Source organism: Poecile atricapillus, chromosome 2 (assembly GCF_030490865.1).
Source record: "Poecile atricapillus isolate bPoeAtr1 chromosome 2, bPoeAtr1.hap1, whole genome shotgun sequence".
NCBI classification, from domain to species: Eukaryota; Metazoa; Chordata; class Aves; order Passeriformes; family Paridae; genus Poecile; species Poecile atricapillus.
Window position 1 is genome coordinate 21885355 of NC_081250.1, and position 15130 is coordinate 21900484.

General features: G+C 39.9%; 1 protein-coding gene across 1 annotated transcript; it reads right to left on the reverse strand.

Moving 5' to 3' along the window:
- Nucleotides 1–687: 687 nt before the first annotated feature.
- On the reverse strand, nucleotides 688–9029 carry SRI (sorcin). The gene is made up of 8 exons (XM_058833285.1): nucleotides 8830–9029; nucleotides 8019–8102; nucleotides 4825–4894; nucleotides 4075–4118; nucleotides 2888–3035; nucleotides 2620–2733; nucleotides 2113–2171; nucleotides 688–1432 (listed from the first exon to the last, which is right to left on the reverse strand). Exons 1-8 carry the CDS (start codon nucleotides 8875–8877, stop codon nucleotides 1406–1408), a joined length of 594 nt encoding a protein of 197 aa, XP_058689268.1. The 5' UTR covers nucleotides 8878–9029; the 3' UTR covers nucleotides 688–1405.
- Nucleotides 9030–15130: the final 6101 nt, after the last annotated feature.

The following is a 15130-nucleotide window of genomic DNA, read 5'->3' on the forward strand; positions in this document are numbered from 1 at the left end:
AATAGACATCTCCTAAGCAAAGCAGGGTATAATACAGTAGCTTTGAGTGAGATTCCTGCTCTGAGGAACTCTTGTTTGTCCAATGATGTGTATGCATATGTGTCTATATATATATGCACATATGTATAGTTTTGCTTTCATTCCTTAATGCAAAGGTTCCTCCCCAAAATTGCCCTAATGTACTTATTTAAGAAATACATTTCTTTTAGTATTCTTCTGGCATTATATTCACAAGCAGCAAAACAACATATATCATTCCTCTGTGGTATGCAGAAGTGATCAAAATTAACAAAAGTTTCATTAACTTACTTCATTGGAAAAAAAGTTTGTACTTCCTATGCATAGTTGTGCTGCTCTCTCTTTCCATACAATGTCCATCTTCCCCTCAAAAATCCCTACAGCCCTACAGCAAAACCCCCACCAAACAAAAATCCCATTTTTTCCCCTGAAGAGCCTCAGACAAGTAAACCTTGCCTGTTTCTCTCTTCATTGGTAACAACTGCTGTGATCTGAAAGAGTAACCTAGCAAGAATTTTCTCCAAGTGGGTTTTGGCCCTTATGTGTTAGTTGAAGGCCACTTGCTAGGTGTTAAAGTGGAGGAGATAAAAACATTCACTTACATGTAACTGAAGTCTGTCTGCCTGTGAAGGGACAGTTGATGCACAAACTGACACAGAACAGGTTTTGTATGTTTAAAAGCATTTTATGTAGTGACACAAACAAAACAGGAATCTTACAGGAACAAAGCCCCCTGTACCAAAGCACAAGGCTTGAAGAGTTCTCTGCTATGTTTTGTTGCATCCCTGCTTACAAAAAGTTCTAAAACTTCTTACACTCAGTGCATAGTGTCACAGGCTTCATCTCCAAAAGAGCTGATGAAGTAAGTAACCAAAACTTACTGATGTTCAAACAGACCAGTGCAAAATGACCATACCAAAAACCCTTTCAGTTTGTACATCTGTCTTATGTTGTCAAAGACAAGAAAATACGTATCCTCTGAAGTCATACACATGTTACTGTTTAAGTCAGAAAAAGGTAAGTTGCACTCCAGAAAATGATTTTAGTGAATCATGGGAAAAAAGGAGACACAGGACTGAAAATCTTACCATTTGAGAGATCTGATATAGATAGTGAATTGCAGGTTTATGAAAATAAAAGCATCTTTAATAATCACAGATTGGAAGTTAAAGACAACAGTACATAAGTAGTTTATATTCATTATCAAGACTAAAAAAATGTGTGTAAAGTGATACCTTCATAAAATACGCAATTCCCAATATTGAGATACACAATCATTGGAGGACTTGGCAAAGTAAAACACATACTGGAATGTTAAATCATGATCATCCACAGCTTGTTTCCTTTTGATTAAATCATGATCATCCACAGCTTGCTTCCTTTTGATTTAGATGCTCATAACACACTGTATGAACTGAAAAGAGAATAACCACTTATTAGATGTATGGTAGAGAACGAGATTTTACTTTTTCTCCTACAATACTCATTGTTGCTACACTTTTCTGTAAAGAAATTCAGCCCATGAATAGTAAAGCTTTAAAATACATATGAAAATAAGCAAATACTTAATTGAAGCAAAGCATCTCCTTAATGAAAACAACAAAAATAAAAATTATCACGCATGGTCCTCCTCACTCCCTGCTCCAAAAAAAACCCCAACCAAACCCCAAAACACCCAAATCCAGGATGACTTGATTTTAGTGTTCTCTTTTTGCTGCACAGGTGTTGCTAGAAAGCCAAGACCCACAAGTCTGACAGTGTGATTCACGTCTGTTCCTACCAACCTTGCCCAGGAAAAATGCCTACCAAGCTTTAAAATAGAAAATGAAAAAAAAAAAAATACTAGCAAGTGATGTAGCTTCCTGGATCTTCTTGAACCATGCTGGTGAGAAGTTCAGAGAAAAGTAAACATTTTATAGAACTCTGTAAAATACACAAAAGATTTTCAAGACAATACTCAACAAGCCCCAGAACTTCTGGGTTCTCACTGTATGTGTAGGAAGGATAGACACAAACTCAAATCATTACTGATTGTTGTAAGTTTTTCTTTTGTTTTACCCTGGAGTTTTAATAGATTCCTTAAAATTTGCTTACATCATCATAGTGGAAGTTCACAAAACCCTGCTGAGTTGCATCCCTTCTTCTAAAGCATTCTGCAAGAATTCATTAAGAAAACAGAAACCAGGTAAGAAGAACTACAAATAAACAATTTTTTTAAAGTGTATAGGACTTTACTAAAATTCCCCAAATCCCATGAAGGAGAACATGATGGAGAATACTGCAATTCATTCCAAGACTTAATTTCCCATTCAAAAGTTTTGTTATTTATCATATACAATCCTTTATATTCTATTAATAAACAAAGTTCCCCCAGTATTGGTAACATAACTCTTCCAGTCTCTCAAGTAAACCCTGCATTAGTATAAAGTCCTTTTTTTCATGGGAATTTAAATAATACTGATCTATAGTTGTCCGTAGACTACTGATAGAAACCTCTTTCATAGTACACCAAAGCTGAACTTGAGATAAGTGAACAATCAGGTTTTATTAAATAAAAATAAATTATGGGGATGACAGTAGCAAGGCTATAATCCAGCATACCAGTGAGAGCTCGGAGTTTCACACAGCAGGCAATGTAATCATCAAATGCAATCTTTCCTTGAGTGCTGTATCGCTTTGTGATTGCAGTCACAGCCTGTGGGCTCAGTCTAAATCCTATTTGAAAATAAAAAGGCTTACTTTGAAAAGGCAGGTAAGTTAACAGAATTCAAGATGTTTTCACTGGAAATATCATGTGTTAGTTACTGCAGGATGATGACTGGGAAACAGTGTAAGTCAGTGTCAGAGGCAAGAACACTTCACAACTTACCCATAGCCATCAAGGCTTTCTCCAGTTCCTGACGATCCACTGTGCCACTTCCATCACTGTCAAAACTTACAAAGTGTTGCTTCCAGCCATTGACCACGGCCCAGAGTTCTTTAAACTCATTAAATCCCAGTGTGCCAGACATATCCCTCTGATTTCGAAGCTAAGAAAAACATTTAACTAAACAAAACCTCCAACAATAAGTGACAAACAAAAAACCAAAAAAGGCATCTCTCTGTAGTTAAAAACTCTTACTTGACAGCCAATATTAATACAATTTTACTATTATTAATTTATCTTGTAGAAAACTAACTAAGCATGCCCCAGCACAGATGGAGGTAATCATACCCAAAACCTAAGGTCAGAGAACCTCAGAGAACCTGCTCTCCCCACTTCTTCCCAGTGAAACCTGCTAAAGCCATTTTCTCTTTGTGAATTCTACTTTAATTGACACACTACTGTTTTACCTGCTGCTACATAATTGTAACCAATTAAATACATAGTTGAAATAAAAATAGATGCCAAAGAATAAATTGTTGTAATATCAGTTCTCTTGTACTCTAAGTGGTTTGTTCAAGATGAGCTAAGAGCCCTTCCAGTTTAATTTCTGCTTTTTTCTTTTTAAGCAGGACAGCTTTCATTTTAAGTTTTGGCTTAAAAAACTCCAAATATACCAACCTTACACAGTATACCTAAGTCTTCCACAGGTCCCACTGCTGAAGGCCATATACAGTTCCATTAGACACTCAAACATGATTCATTCATGGAACAGGATTTAGCGGGACTTAGGTTGTATTCAGGCTGTGTACTACAAGTGCTTTAAATTCATTAGGAAGGATGAGAAATTTGAAAGTTGTCCTATTTGAAAATCACAATAAATTATTTGCACAATATTTTATTCTGGGCCACCAGACGTGACTCTTCATACATTCTATAAAGAAACAGTTCCCCAGGGTTAGAGGGATACCACTTGCTGTAAAATGATTGGTCACCAAGAGCCTAATTTATTTATTATTTCTTAATTTGTTAAAATTAGTGAGAATGGAGTTTTGTAGCTTCCCAATCACAATGATCACAAAACTGATCACATGAAGGCTGAATGGAAACTAAAAGCATTTCCCAAATGCTTGGCGCTGTCTCATCTTTGCTTACATAATGCAAAAATGTTTACTTTTCATATGAAAGGATACATCCAGCATTGAGATCATAAGTCTGCAAGTCTCTAAGTTAAAAGCTGTTAAAATTAGAAAAAGGGAAAATAAATTATGTTAACAGCATAATCTTCAGTTTTATCTAAACATACAATTTCAGATTTATTATAAATTTAAATTATATACTGATTATATATTATAATATATAAACTATTATGTAATTGGTTCCCCCCATATACAGCCATACCATATTTCTGATCCAAGTAAGAGCCATTATTTGTTAGAAAAACTGACAGTAGACAATTTAGAGGCAATTCAAGTTATATTTAAAATTAACTTGCTCTTAATTCACAACCATTTTGGGTTTCAAAGTAATCTTTTACATTCCCCCCAAAAGACACCACTTGAGCAAGCCAGTTTCACTCACAGAAGCTGCAAACAGGAGGTATCCCAGCAGAGGAGTCCTGCCACAGATTTTGGTCAGTATCAAAGCTCAGTTCAAACCAAAGCAAAGCACCTTTTTAAGAACTGTCTGTCCATTACAAAACAAACCACTTCAACTCCACAGCCCAGCAGAGTGGGGAACTAAGGAGGCTGAGAAGGCAAGTCCTTGGCACACAGAACTGAATACAGAGAATTCACATGTCCAAGAGATGGAAAGGAAACCCATTTGCCATGCAAAGGAAAAACCCCAGCTCTGCAGAAGGCACAACTACACGTGTTTTCTAGTAATGGGAAGAAGAATTAGTGTGCTTTAGATTTGCTTGTTTATTTAAATCATTAACTTACGTTTATATGCTCCTGCAATCCCTGACTGGGTGAGACATCTCTGTAGCTCATCAGCATCTATTTGTCCATCCTTTCGATAACAGAAGATGTATCAGCTATTAATACCCTCTCCCAGGCTGCTTATTCCCAGTACCCACTCCCTTTCCAGTGGTATTCAATTAGTTATCCTTTTCAAGACATCCTCGTAACTCACACATATAAAAATTCCTGGTGTTTTTTTAACATTAAGTTGCTAGCAGAACAAGCAAATGTAGAAAGCAATAAACTTTGAAAGAAAAACTAAACAAACTCAGAAAATATACCAATCCACATAGCTTGGAAAATGCCTCATTTCCAACAAATCTTGCTCAGAGCCAAATGGTGAAAACAACTGCCAATTCATAGAAAGCAAAGAGCTGCCAGAAGTGGAGGTGGAATTCTAAGTTTTATTCCTCACATCCCCAACATGAAGTTTGGTTCACACAGAGTTCAATTTAATCTCATTCAGGAATGGAACATTATGTCTGTAGACATAAAAAATGATGACACTTCTGTAAAGCATTAGAAGATGAGAAGTCAAGTCACGGGAGTTTAGGTTGGATATAAGGAAAAGGATTTTTGCCCATAGAGTGGTTGAGCCAGTGAAGTGATCACAGCACCAATCCTGACAGAGTTCAAGAACACACTTGGGCATTTGGTGTGACTCTTGGGGTATCTTTAGTGGGCCTGGAGTTGGACTCAATGATCCTTGTGGGTTCCTTCCAACTCAGCATGTTCTGTGATTCTGTTTGTTACAGAATGTTATGTTATGTTTGCCCTAATGCATTTAAACCCACTTTTGAAAGCTCTTTTTTTTTAAGAACAGAAATATGCTACTAATGAAAAGGTGTGAACAGCACAGCCTGGTAACTTTCAGATATTAAGTATCATTGTTTATAAGACAAATAGTAGTTCTATGTTAAATAATACTTGACAAGATCTGAAAAAAAGGGCAACAATGTTTTGATTCTAGGTAAAGTTAATGACAGCTAAACTCAAATTTGCTTCCAATCTACTCCATCACTCTAGTAATATAGATGTATTTAATACTTTTTATTCACATGGGGGAAAAAGAAAGAGCTTTGAAATAGCCACTAATATTAAGTAACTAATCTGTTCAATAGCTCTATACCTTCTGAAATAAAGATAGGAACTGCATAACTTTAAAATAGAGAAGATAGAGAAGCATGACTGTAATCAAGATTAACATTACCAAAAAGATGCTTGTCTTTGTTGTTTCTTTTTTTAGTAGAACATAAGCAGGTTAAACTAGACAACGCATATAGGCTTTGCAAACAGGCTAAAAAATAAACTACTACTTCCTACAAAGACAGACTCAATTGAATATAGATTTGAAACAATACTTTTGACATTCTTCTGTAAACAAAGGAAACTAATTCATCAAGTCAAAGACAAGATCCCTGTTGTAAACTGCTTCAAAGAAAGCTCAGAGAGAACATTATATATTATATAGGCATAAAAACAACACAGAGAGCAGCAAACCATAACCAAAACGTACTAATTTTAAAATAAGTACATATAGGTAACTGAGATGCAGCCTTTTACAGAGTTGCATGGATGGCCATAAAAGCAACTGATAATTTATCTGTTATATTGTACTGTTTCCTTACAGGGTTTTGGCTTCTGCACAGCCACTGGTACCAGAAAAAGACACCTCAGATTCTAAGGATAACTTCAAAAGCTACTGAGTTAATTTCAGTAAGGAATGATTTCTACAAGCAGAAAGCATTTTAGTATAACTTAAGTATTAGCATAACTTAAGTATTCTTAAGTGCTAACTTGATCAAACCCATCAATCCACTGGTTCCCCAGCTTCCAGTATCCATGCCTCACTTGAGAAACCTGGGCATGGTCTACTTTTAGCTGAGATCCAGCTCCTGCCACCTCTTCTCCACAGCGCCATATCCTGTTTGCTGCTACCTCCCTTTCTCTTTACAATAGGAGCTTATTCATTTTTCCAGCATCAGTTACTGGCTCCACTGCTGATTCCTGGCGCACATCCAGGTGGCACCTGCACGTAGAGGCATCTCAGCTGGCAGACAAATTGTCAGTACATTCAGCAGAACTCAGCTCTGGGCTCCACCTTCTCAGAAAGGCCTCACTACACAGAGGTCATTCCAGTGTTGTCCTTTACTAGAAAAACACACAGTCTAAATATTTTCATAAGCAGTTAGAAGGAAGTAAGATATAGACTGCAAGATGCATTATTAATTCAAGAGTGACAAAGAGAACAAAACTAATCCAAGTTATGGTGGGAATCTGAACATCTGCTAATATTGATGAATTCAAATTTTCATGTTGTGGTTGTATCTACTTGAGGATAACATATCCAAGAGCAGAATTTTAGATCTGCACACACCCTGCAAGTGTGCAATAAATAGCTGTAATATGGCCAACAAACAAGGACCTTCAACTCAATAAACCTAACTTAACTGCTCCTAAACTCTAATACAGTTCAAACAGCACTAACTTCTAACAACATACACAATCATACAAAAACAATATATACCACAAAATTACAGGAAGAAATTAAAAATGCAGTGCAGAATGACAGGGAAGGAAAAAAAAAAGCTGTGAATGCCTTTCCTCTAGAAGAATAATTACTCTCTGTTACCAGTAAACCCAGATGATGGCACAACCCATAATTGCTTTTCCATCTTTGAGTCTATTAAGATCACGTAATGACCTCTTTCCTATTAGCATTTCCTGCTCTTAGCCAGGCCATTTCCACAGCCCATGCTTTCTACAGTTTCTCTTTTCCTTCTCCTAAACCTGGCAGCATTCACCAGCCCAGAGCTGAGTCACAATTCCATGACAAAACTTCAAGCATCTATATATTCCCTGTATATACCTATACAGGAAATTGAGGCATACATGCCTATGTTTGTATATGTATGTATGTATTTACATATACAGAAACTAACAGCATTATTCAAAATGTATAGCTCTTGTATGGATGCAACTATAACACAGACCAATACAGCTATATATAGCAAGTGAGCTAAGTAAAACAATTATGCATTTGGGTTTTCTTTAACTAGAAACATCAGTTTTCCTCACTGCAAATACTAGGCATTCCTCCTTCCAAAAGCAGAGCATATTCCCCAGGAAAAAAAAAATAAATCCAAGAAGTAAATAACATTTTATAAGTTTACCTGCCCTCCTACTGCAGCAAAATAACCATACAAAGGATCCTGAGCTTGTCCAGGGAATGCTGGTCCTCCTGGAGCCCCTCCATACTTTGGAAATCAAAAAGAAAATGAATTTAAAATGAATCATTCAGTTAAGGATCTATACGTATTGACTTACATTTTTATGTACACACTGCACCAAAAAAAAAAAATTAAAATAACGAAATCAACCAAAACTAAAACTCCTCATGAAAAAAAAACCCCAAACCAATTCTAAATTTCAGTACCGATATACTAATGTATTGTAATGTAAGCAGATCAGTGTAAAATCTTGCACAGGAGCAATGGACTGTTCTAGATATAGCCTGGTCTATCTCACCACGGTTTCATTTTATTCTACCCCTAGCAGGAAACCGCATGCTGAAGAAATACCAAGGCACTGCAAATTGTTTTTTCCACTTTAGGAAAGTTGAGCGAAACAGATGTCTAGGGCAAATACATGGAAGAATATTCATCAAGTGTGAAAATCCTTAAATAAAACTGATTCTTAAGTGAAAGTCACTTAATAATAGCCTCAGCACTGACTTTCCCCCCACAGCCGCTGCGGGGATTTGCCTCTTCCCTCCCTTCTCCCGTCGGCGCGGCCCCGAGCTGGCGCCTGCGGCCCCTCCCGGCGGGAGCGGTGCCGGAGACCGGGCAGGCCCCGCCTCACCCGGATCCACCGCTGTCCCCGGCCACATCCCCTGCGGGCCCCCGGCCACATCCCCCGCGGGGCCCCGGCCACATCCACCGCCGTCCCCGGCCACGTCCCCCCGCGGGCCCCAGCCCCACTCACCCCGCCCTGGTAGAACCCGCCGGCCGCCGGCTGCCCGGGATACGCCATTCTCGCCTGGCACCGGCTCCGGCGGTCCGGCTGCGCCCGGGAGCAACCACCCGGATACGGAGGGAGGGCGGCGACTTCCAGCCCCGGCGCTTCCCGGAGCCCGCGTCCCACCAGCTCCCGGGCGGGGCAAGCGGCGACCTTCCGTCACCAGGCAGCGGGCGGTGCCAGCCGGTGCCGTCGGGAGCTGAGGGACCACCCCCTCCGATCTCCTGCCCTCCGAGTTCCCCCTCCGGCACGGTGGTACAGGCCCGTGGCCCCGCGGCGGCATTTCCCGGCACAGGCCTCGGGCCCGCCCGCACCGCGGGGCGGGACTGGGTCTGTCAGTGCGGGCTGCGGGCGGGGAGCGCTGAGGGCGGTGAGGTGGCCGGCGGCTCCCGGCCAGCAGCTGTCAGACACCCTCGGGAGGCAGCGCCCGTGGACGGAACCGCTCCGCTGAGGAGAAGGAAGAGGAGGAGGAGGAGGAGGAGGAGGCTGCTCCCCGGAGCCAGCGGCCGCGGGCAGCCGAGGTGGAGGCCGAGGTGGAGCCGGTCCCCGGCGCATCCCGGGACTGCCGCTCTTGGGAAAGCGCTGTTTTGTGGCGCTAAGGCGACAGGAAAGTTCTCGACGTGTTCACCGGTTTATCGGCTGAGTTGATATCTGATTATTTCAGAATCACCGACTCGTGATTTACCAAAAGGCCGCAAGGCTCACAGACTCAGCAGCTCGTGTCTCTGTATCGTGTATCCTAGAACGCGTGTTCTCTCTTGGTAGCGTTGCTTTTGCCTCAGAATCTGACCACCCGTCCCTGTTTCCAAAGGCAGAGAACAGGCTGTATGATTTCTTTTGGGTCTGTAGGTCCGAATTCTGGAGTAGGAGCTGGAGGAATGCCCGTGTGCCACTAAAGCGAGGGAGCCCTTTTGTGTTCAGTCGGGGGCCGCTCTGGGTTTCGGGATTCTCTGGAAGAGCACCAGCTTTGATCCAACAGCCTCCTCCTGGCTGGCGGCACTCGCTGGTACAGCCCGTGGTTTGCTCCCACTGATCACCCAATACCCCAGCGCGCAGCATGGGCCGGAATCGCCACGGCTTGGTCCGAGCTGGTCTTGCGACATTGCAAAACATAGAACTCCCTCTATAATATCTAATATCTCCTCTAATATCTCCTAGTGAGAGCTATTTAATTCAGTTGCAGGATGATGAGAAATAAGTTGCTGGAGTCTATGACTGAAACAAATCTAATGGAGACCTTTCAGGGTAAATGGCCTGCTGTCAGGAATCTGGAAGCATAACATTTTATTTTTCTGTTTATTAACATAATTTTTGAAGAACATTGTAAATTTGAGTAGGACCTCAGTTAAACTATGCTAATTTATAGTGAACTTTCCGTTAAAAGTGAGTCACCCTTCTCAGCTTCCAAGTCATCCAGTAAACAGGGCTTTCAGACATTATCTGCATGGCATATATTGTATTATTTCAGCACTAATTGCACCTTATAACTGCTAACAATTGACAATGACATCCAAACAAAACTGGTGTTCTGTGTAATTTAATAGAGTTGCCAAATAAGACAAATTATTGTTTAATACCTTTATCACACAGAACAGCATGTTTGAAGCTATGAAGCAGCTGAGAAACAAAGTAGTGACACTGTCTAGTTTCTTTTCTTAAGAAATACCTATCTCACAAGGGTATTTAACTAAGTGCATAGATATGAAGCTGTGTGATGGTCAAATAGTTTTATTGACCAGACATAATCATGTGCAGGCTCTGTGCTGAACTTTGTTAGAATACATGTATTAATGTCTGGGCAAAAAGCCCTCCTAATTAAAATAAGACCTTATATTTAAAAATAATTAAAAATATTAAATGCTGGAAAGCTTGAAAATAAGTGGCAAAGAATATAAGTGAAAAGATTTGAAGAGTTACACATTGGTAAACAAAATGTCAAATGGTATATATGTATTGTTAATAATAGGAAAGAACTTTTGATTGCTTCAGTGAGAAGAAACCAGATATGATTCATAGCAGTTGGTAGATAAAAACACTAAACTGTACAGCTGTAGCTGTGTAGAAAAGGAAGAGATGTGTTTCAAATTTTGGGGTAGGGTTTTTCTGTACTTTAACTCAGCATGAATATCTGGCCATCCTCCATTTTCAGTACTTCTACTGAGACTCCTGGAACTCATCAAATCATAGAGTTTAGGCTGGAAAAGATCTCTTAGAACATGGAGATGTTAATCCAGCACTGTCAGGCCCACCACTAAACCATGTCCCTCAGTGCCACGTTTACATGTCCTTTAATACTCCCAGGCATGGTGATTCAGCCACTTCCTTGGGCAGCCTCTTCCAATGCTCAACAATGCTTTCAATAAAGACATTTCTCCAAATATCCAAAGACCTCCCCTGGCACAACTTGAGTCCATTTCCTCTTTTGTTACTTGCAAGTAGAGACTGACTCCCACCTCACTACAACCTTTTTTCAAGCAGTCCCCTTTCAGGCTCCTTTTCTCCAGGCTAATGACCCAGGTCCCTCAGCTGCTCTTCATCAGACTTGTGTTCTAGACCCTTCATCGTCTCTTCCAGGTGATGATGTTCCACACCATCCATTGCCCTTCCCTGATCTCGCTCCAGCACCTCATTGTCCTTCTTGTAGTGAGGGCCCCAAATTCACTGCACTCAGTTGTTAGCATTTGCAAGATTATTTATATTTAAACATACAAGAGCAAAAGAGCTAGGAGACAGATGTAACCAAGGGATGTGTTTTAAATGGATAGTTGGGTAGGCATTTTATTTGCACTGGTGCATTTGCTTATTCCTTATCTGAGGAAAACGAAGGCTGCGAAGGAAGGCTGTTCAAGGAGATTAATGAGTACACATCTGCCTTCTGAAGGGCTACTGAGCTGTGGTAACCTTTTAAGTTTTGATAAGTTCATCATATTACAAACACTCCAGTAAGAAATCTGTGTAGAATAGTTTCTGATTTTGCAGAACTCAAAGAGTGTGTGATCCCTCTAGTGGGAAAACTGAAGTCAAGCAACACAGGGTGCTAGTACTATTGCTTTTTTTTTTTTTTTTTTTTATTTAAATAATTCAATGTATTTTCCTAAGAAAAGGCCCAAGTAAAAGAATTTTGTTTAGAAAGGGAAAATTATGTGCACAGTTTTCATTTCATAGCTTTTTCTGGATTCTTTGTTGTAGGATTTTAAGAAAGAATTCATAACGGAGCTACAGCAATAGTGTTATTGCCTTAAACTCTGGTCACAAGCCATATTCATTATGTGTGCCATGCTTCCTCACGGTGACCCAAGGCTAGCATTAACCCATGACAAGTCAAAGACTTTCTGCTTGCCCATCTGCTTTGCTTCTGTTCCTTCTAAGTCTGGGTGCATTTAACCCTGACATGAGCTCACACATGATGTGGGAATTCGGTCACTCTGGACTGAAAGCCTTCAGCTGGATCGTGCTGCCAGTCACATTCCCATCTGGTGTAGTGGCTGGGAGCTTGGTGCTGGTGTGCTCAGGCATCACACTTTCCTGACAACTGCAATAAAGCTAGGGAGGAGACAGGGAATTAAAGTGTAAAGTTCCATTTTCTTGAGGTGTTTACTTAGCACAGCTGAGGGGATAAAAATTTTGGAATACATATACTACTTAAGGAAGACCAAGAAATAATCTCCTCACCCTTTTAACTGCAGTACTTGAGAAGAGGCATAATTTTAAACAGTGCAAAAATAAATGTAGTACAGACCAGATATCTCTAATATAATGCCTGAATTTGTGACCAAAGGAATGATGTTTCTGTGTTCTGCTGCTTTTTTTTTCTCTTTGATGCCACCCTTTCATATTTTATTTACTACACTTTATGCTCAGTTCTGCAGCCAACTATTTTGTACAAGATATCCTTTAATAACCAAGTTTTTTGCTGGATTCATCATGTAATGTAGTTGAAAGGATAGGGGACAAGGGGAAGGCATTTCTGTCACTTTATAGATACAGAGAATATGGAGAACAAAATTTTCTGCAGATTTTAGTCACCTAGTTTGAAATACCTCAGTTTTTCTCAACTTTATCCACCTTCCAGACTTTTCCCTCCAAACTGTAACTTCTTTAATAGATGGTTCAGAGGTGACCAACTGTCTTGCTCCACACTCATTCCCTTCTTTGTTTCTTCTGTGTTCAGAGTTGTGGAAGTTGTTCATCACTCCCTGGGCATCAGCAAGAGTATCACTGAAGGCCTAAAACAAGATAACCTTAATTGTGGATGGTACAGTTAGTGAGGTTTTGATATTGAGATTTTTGGAGGCTGTCAGCCTTTATTCAATGCAGTACAATAACACAATTTATACAATAACACAATTTACCACGTCCACTTAATTATAAATACAACAGTTTGTACATTCCCCAGGCATGGGTTCTTTACAGAGCAAAAGCTGAAATGCAGTTTTTCAGTAAAGACATTGATTTCTTAGATCTGGTACGTTGCAGTCAGATGGCTCCCAAGATGGTCTTTAACTAAAGATATAGTTACAATATAAAGTTATCTGATAACAGTGATCTGTGCCTGTGGCTTGAAAAAGACATTTACAATGCTGCTTACTTTGCATATCACTTTTTAACTGATTTTATTCCTTTACTGTCCACTTATCTTATTTCAAAACCTTCAATACCAAGAGCTTGGATAATTTCAAACAGATTGATAACAACCAAAGCAAGTCATACAAGCTCTTCTGATTATTTTGTTGAATAACATGGGGTCGGGATTCAGGTCTCTGTTTTTGCTGGGCAGAAGCCAGAATGTGTAAATGAACTGTGTATAAAGGATTGAAGCACAGAACAAGTTCAGCAATAAGGCATCTGATTATTTCTGTACAATACTTTTTGCAATCCTGTGTGTCAGCATATATATTCTAATATAAATCAGAATATATATTATGCTACTTTACCTTCTGAAAGGCTAAGATTACGCTATATGGGCTGGATGGTAAGCAAAGGCTTGTAAAACTCCCGTGTGCAGATGGGAAGGAATTGCTTTGAAGCCTTATTCTTCCAAAGCAGTGTCATGGGTATCCAGCTACAAAAGGGACATTCCTGACGATTTAGGCATTGTGCTCTGCACCACCACCACTGGTGATAGGTGAGAAATTAGCTCATAGCTGGTTAGTTAGCTGTCCTGGTTAGTGGTGGGACAGGGACAGTACTTCTGGGACCAAAAACAGCATACAGAGCATAGAAATTATACTTCAGGTGTCTGAATTCTATGGTTGTCACCCATTTAGGTGCCTGATGTCCATCTGAGCTCTCATCCTTAGCTCCAAAATTTGTTGAGAATTTAGGCAGATATTCTCTCCTCATCTAGTGCTTGAACTGAGTTGACACCAGTGTGGTACTACCAGATTGATTTTTGTTTGCTGATCTGTAATTTCCATAATCAATGAGACTGGCCAAATTACTGGGAAAATGTCTTGGGCTGATTTGCATGTGACTCATGTAGTAGAAGGGACATGGAAATTAACAACTCCAGGAGAATAAAGTCTAGGTTTTATTTGCGTGTTTTTAAGTGCCCCACTACCTGATGCAATAATGCAATTTTTAGCATTTGGGATAATCCCAAGTTTCAGCATACTGGAAGTGAAAGAGGTGTGTTGCACTCTGTGGAGAAAAGTCACTTTCTTTATCATGATATCTTCTCTTGGTGCTTGTTTTGGTTAATACTTCTGTTGCAGCATGGGATGTATGTTGAAAATGCCTCAAATACTGCAACACACATCCCCAAGTATCCAACATGAGATGTTTTCAATTCCTGTCAGTCATACTTGAATACATTCTAAAAGCAATAGCAGTGAACACAAAACTTATTTCTCCACCTCTGGCTTTTGTAAATATTTTTGCCTCACCTGTATAGTGTGTGGCTGTCTTTGTTGCTTGTATTAGTTTATTTTTTCCTTCTGTTCAATTTCTTGAAACCTATTATCTCAGTTGGTACAACATGGTGCTAATAATGCCAGGGTCATGAATTCAATCCCTGTACAGGCCATTCACTTAAGAGTTGCAATTGATAATCTTTGTGTGTCCCTCCCAACTCAGAATGTTCTGTGATCTGTGAGTTGCTAAAAAGGAATAAGCCTATTGCTGTCCCAAAAAGAGCCCACTAGATGTCACACTGCTACTTCTAATTCAGGCACATCAGCTTTTGCTTGTTGGCTATCTAACCTATACCTGTTTTTCAAAATGACCAAATCTAGGTTCTACCAAAGGCAGAACCAGAACTCACCTAGAC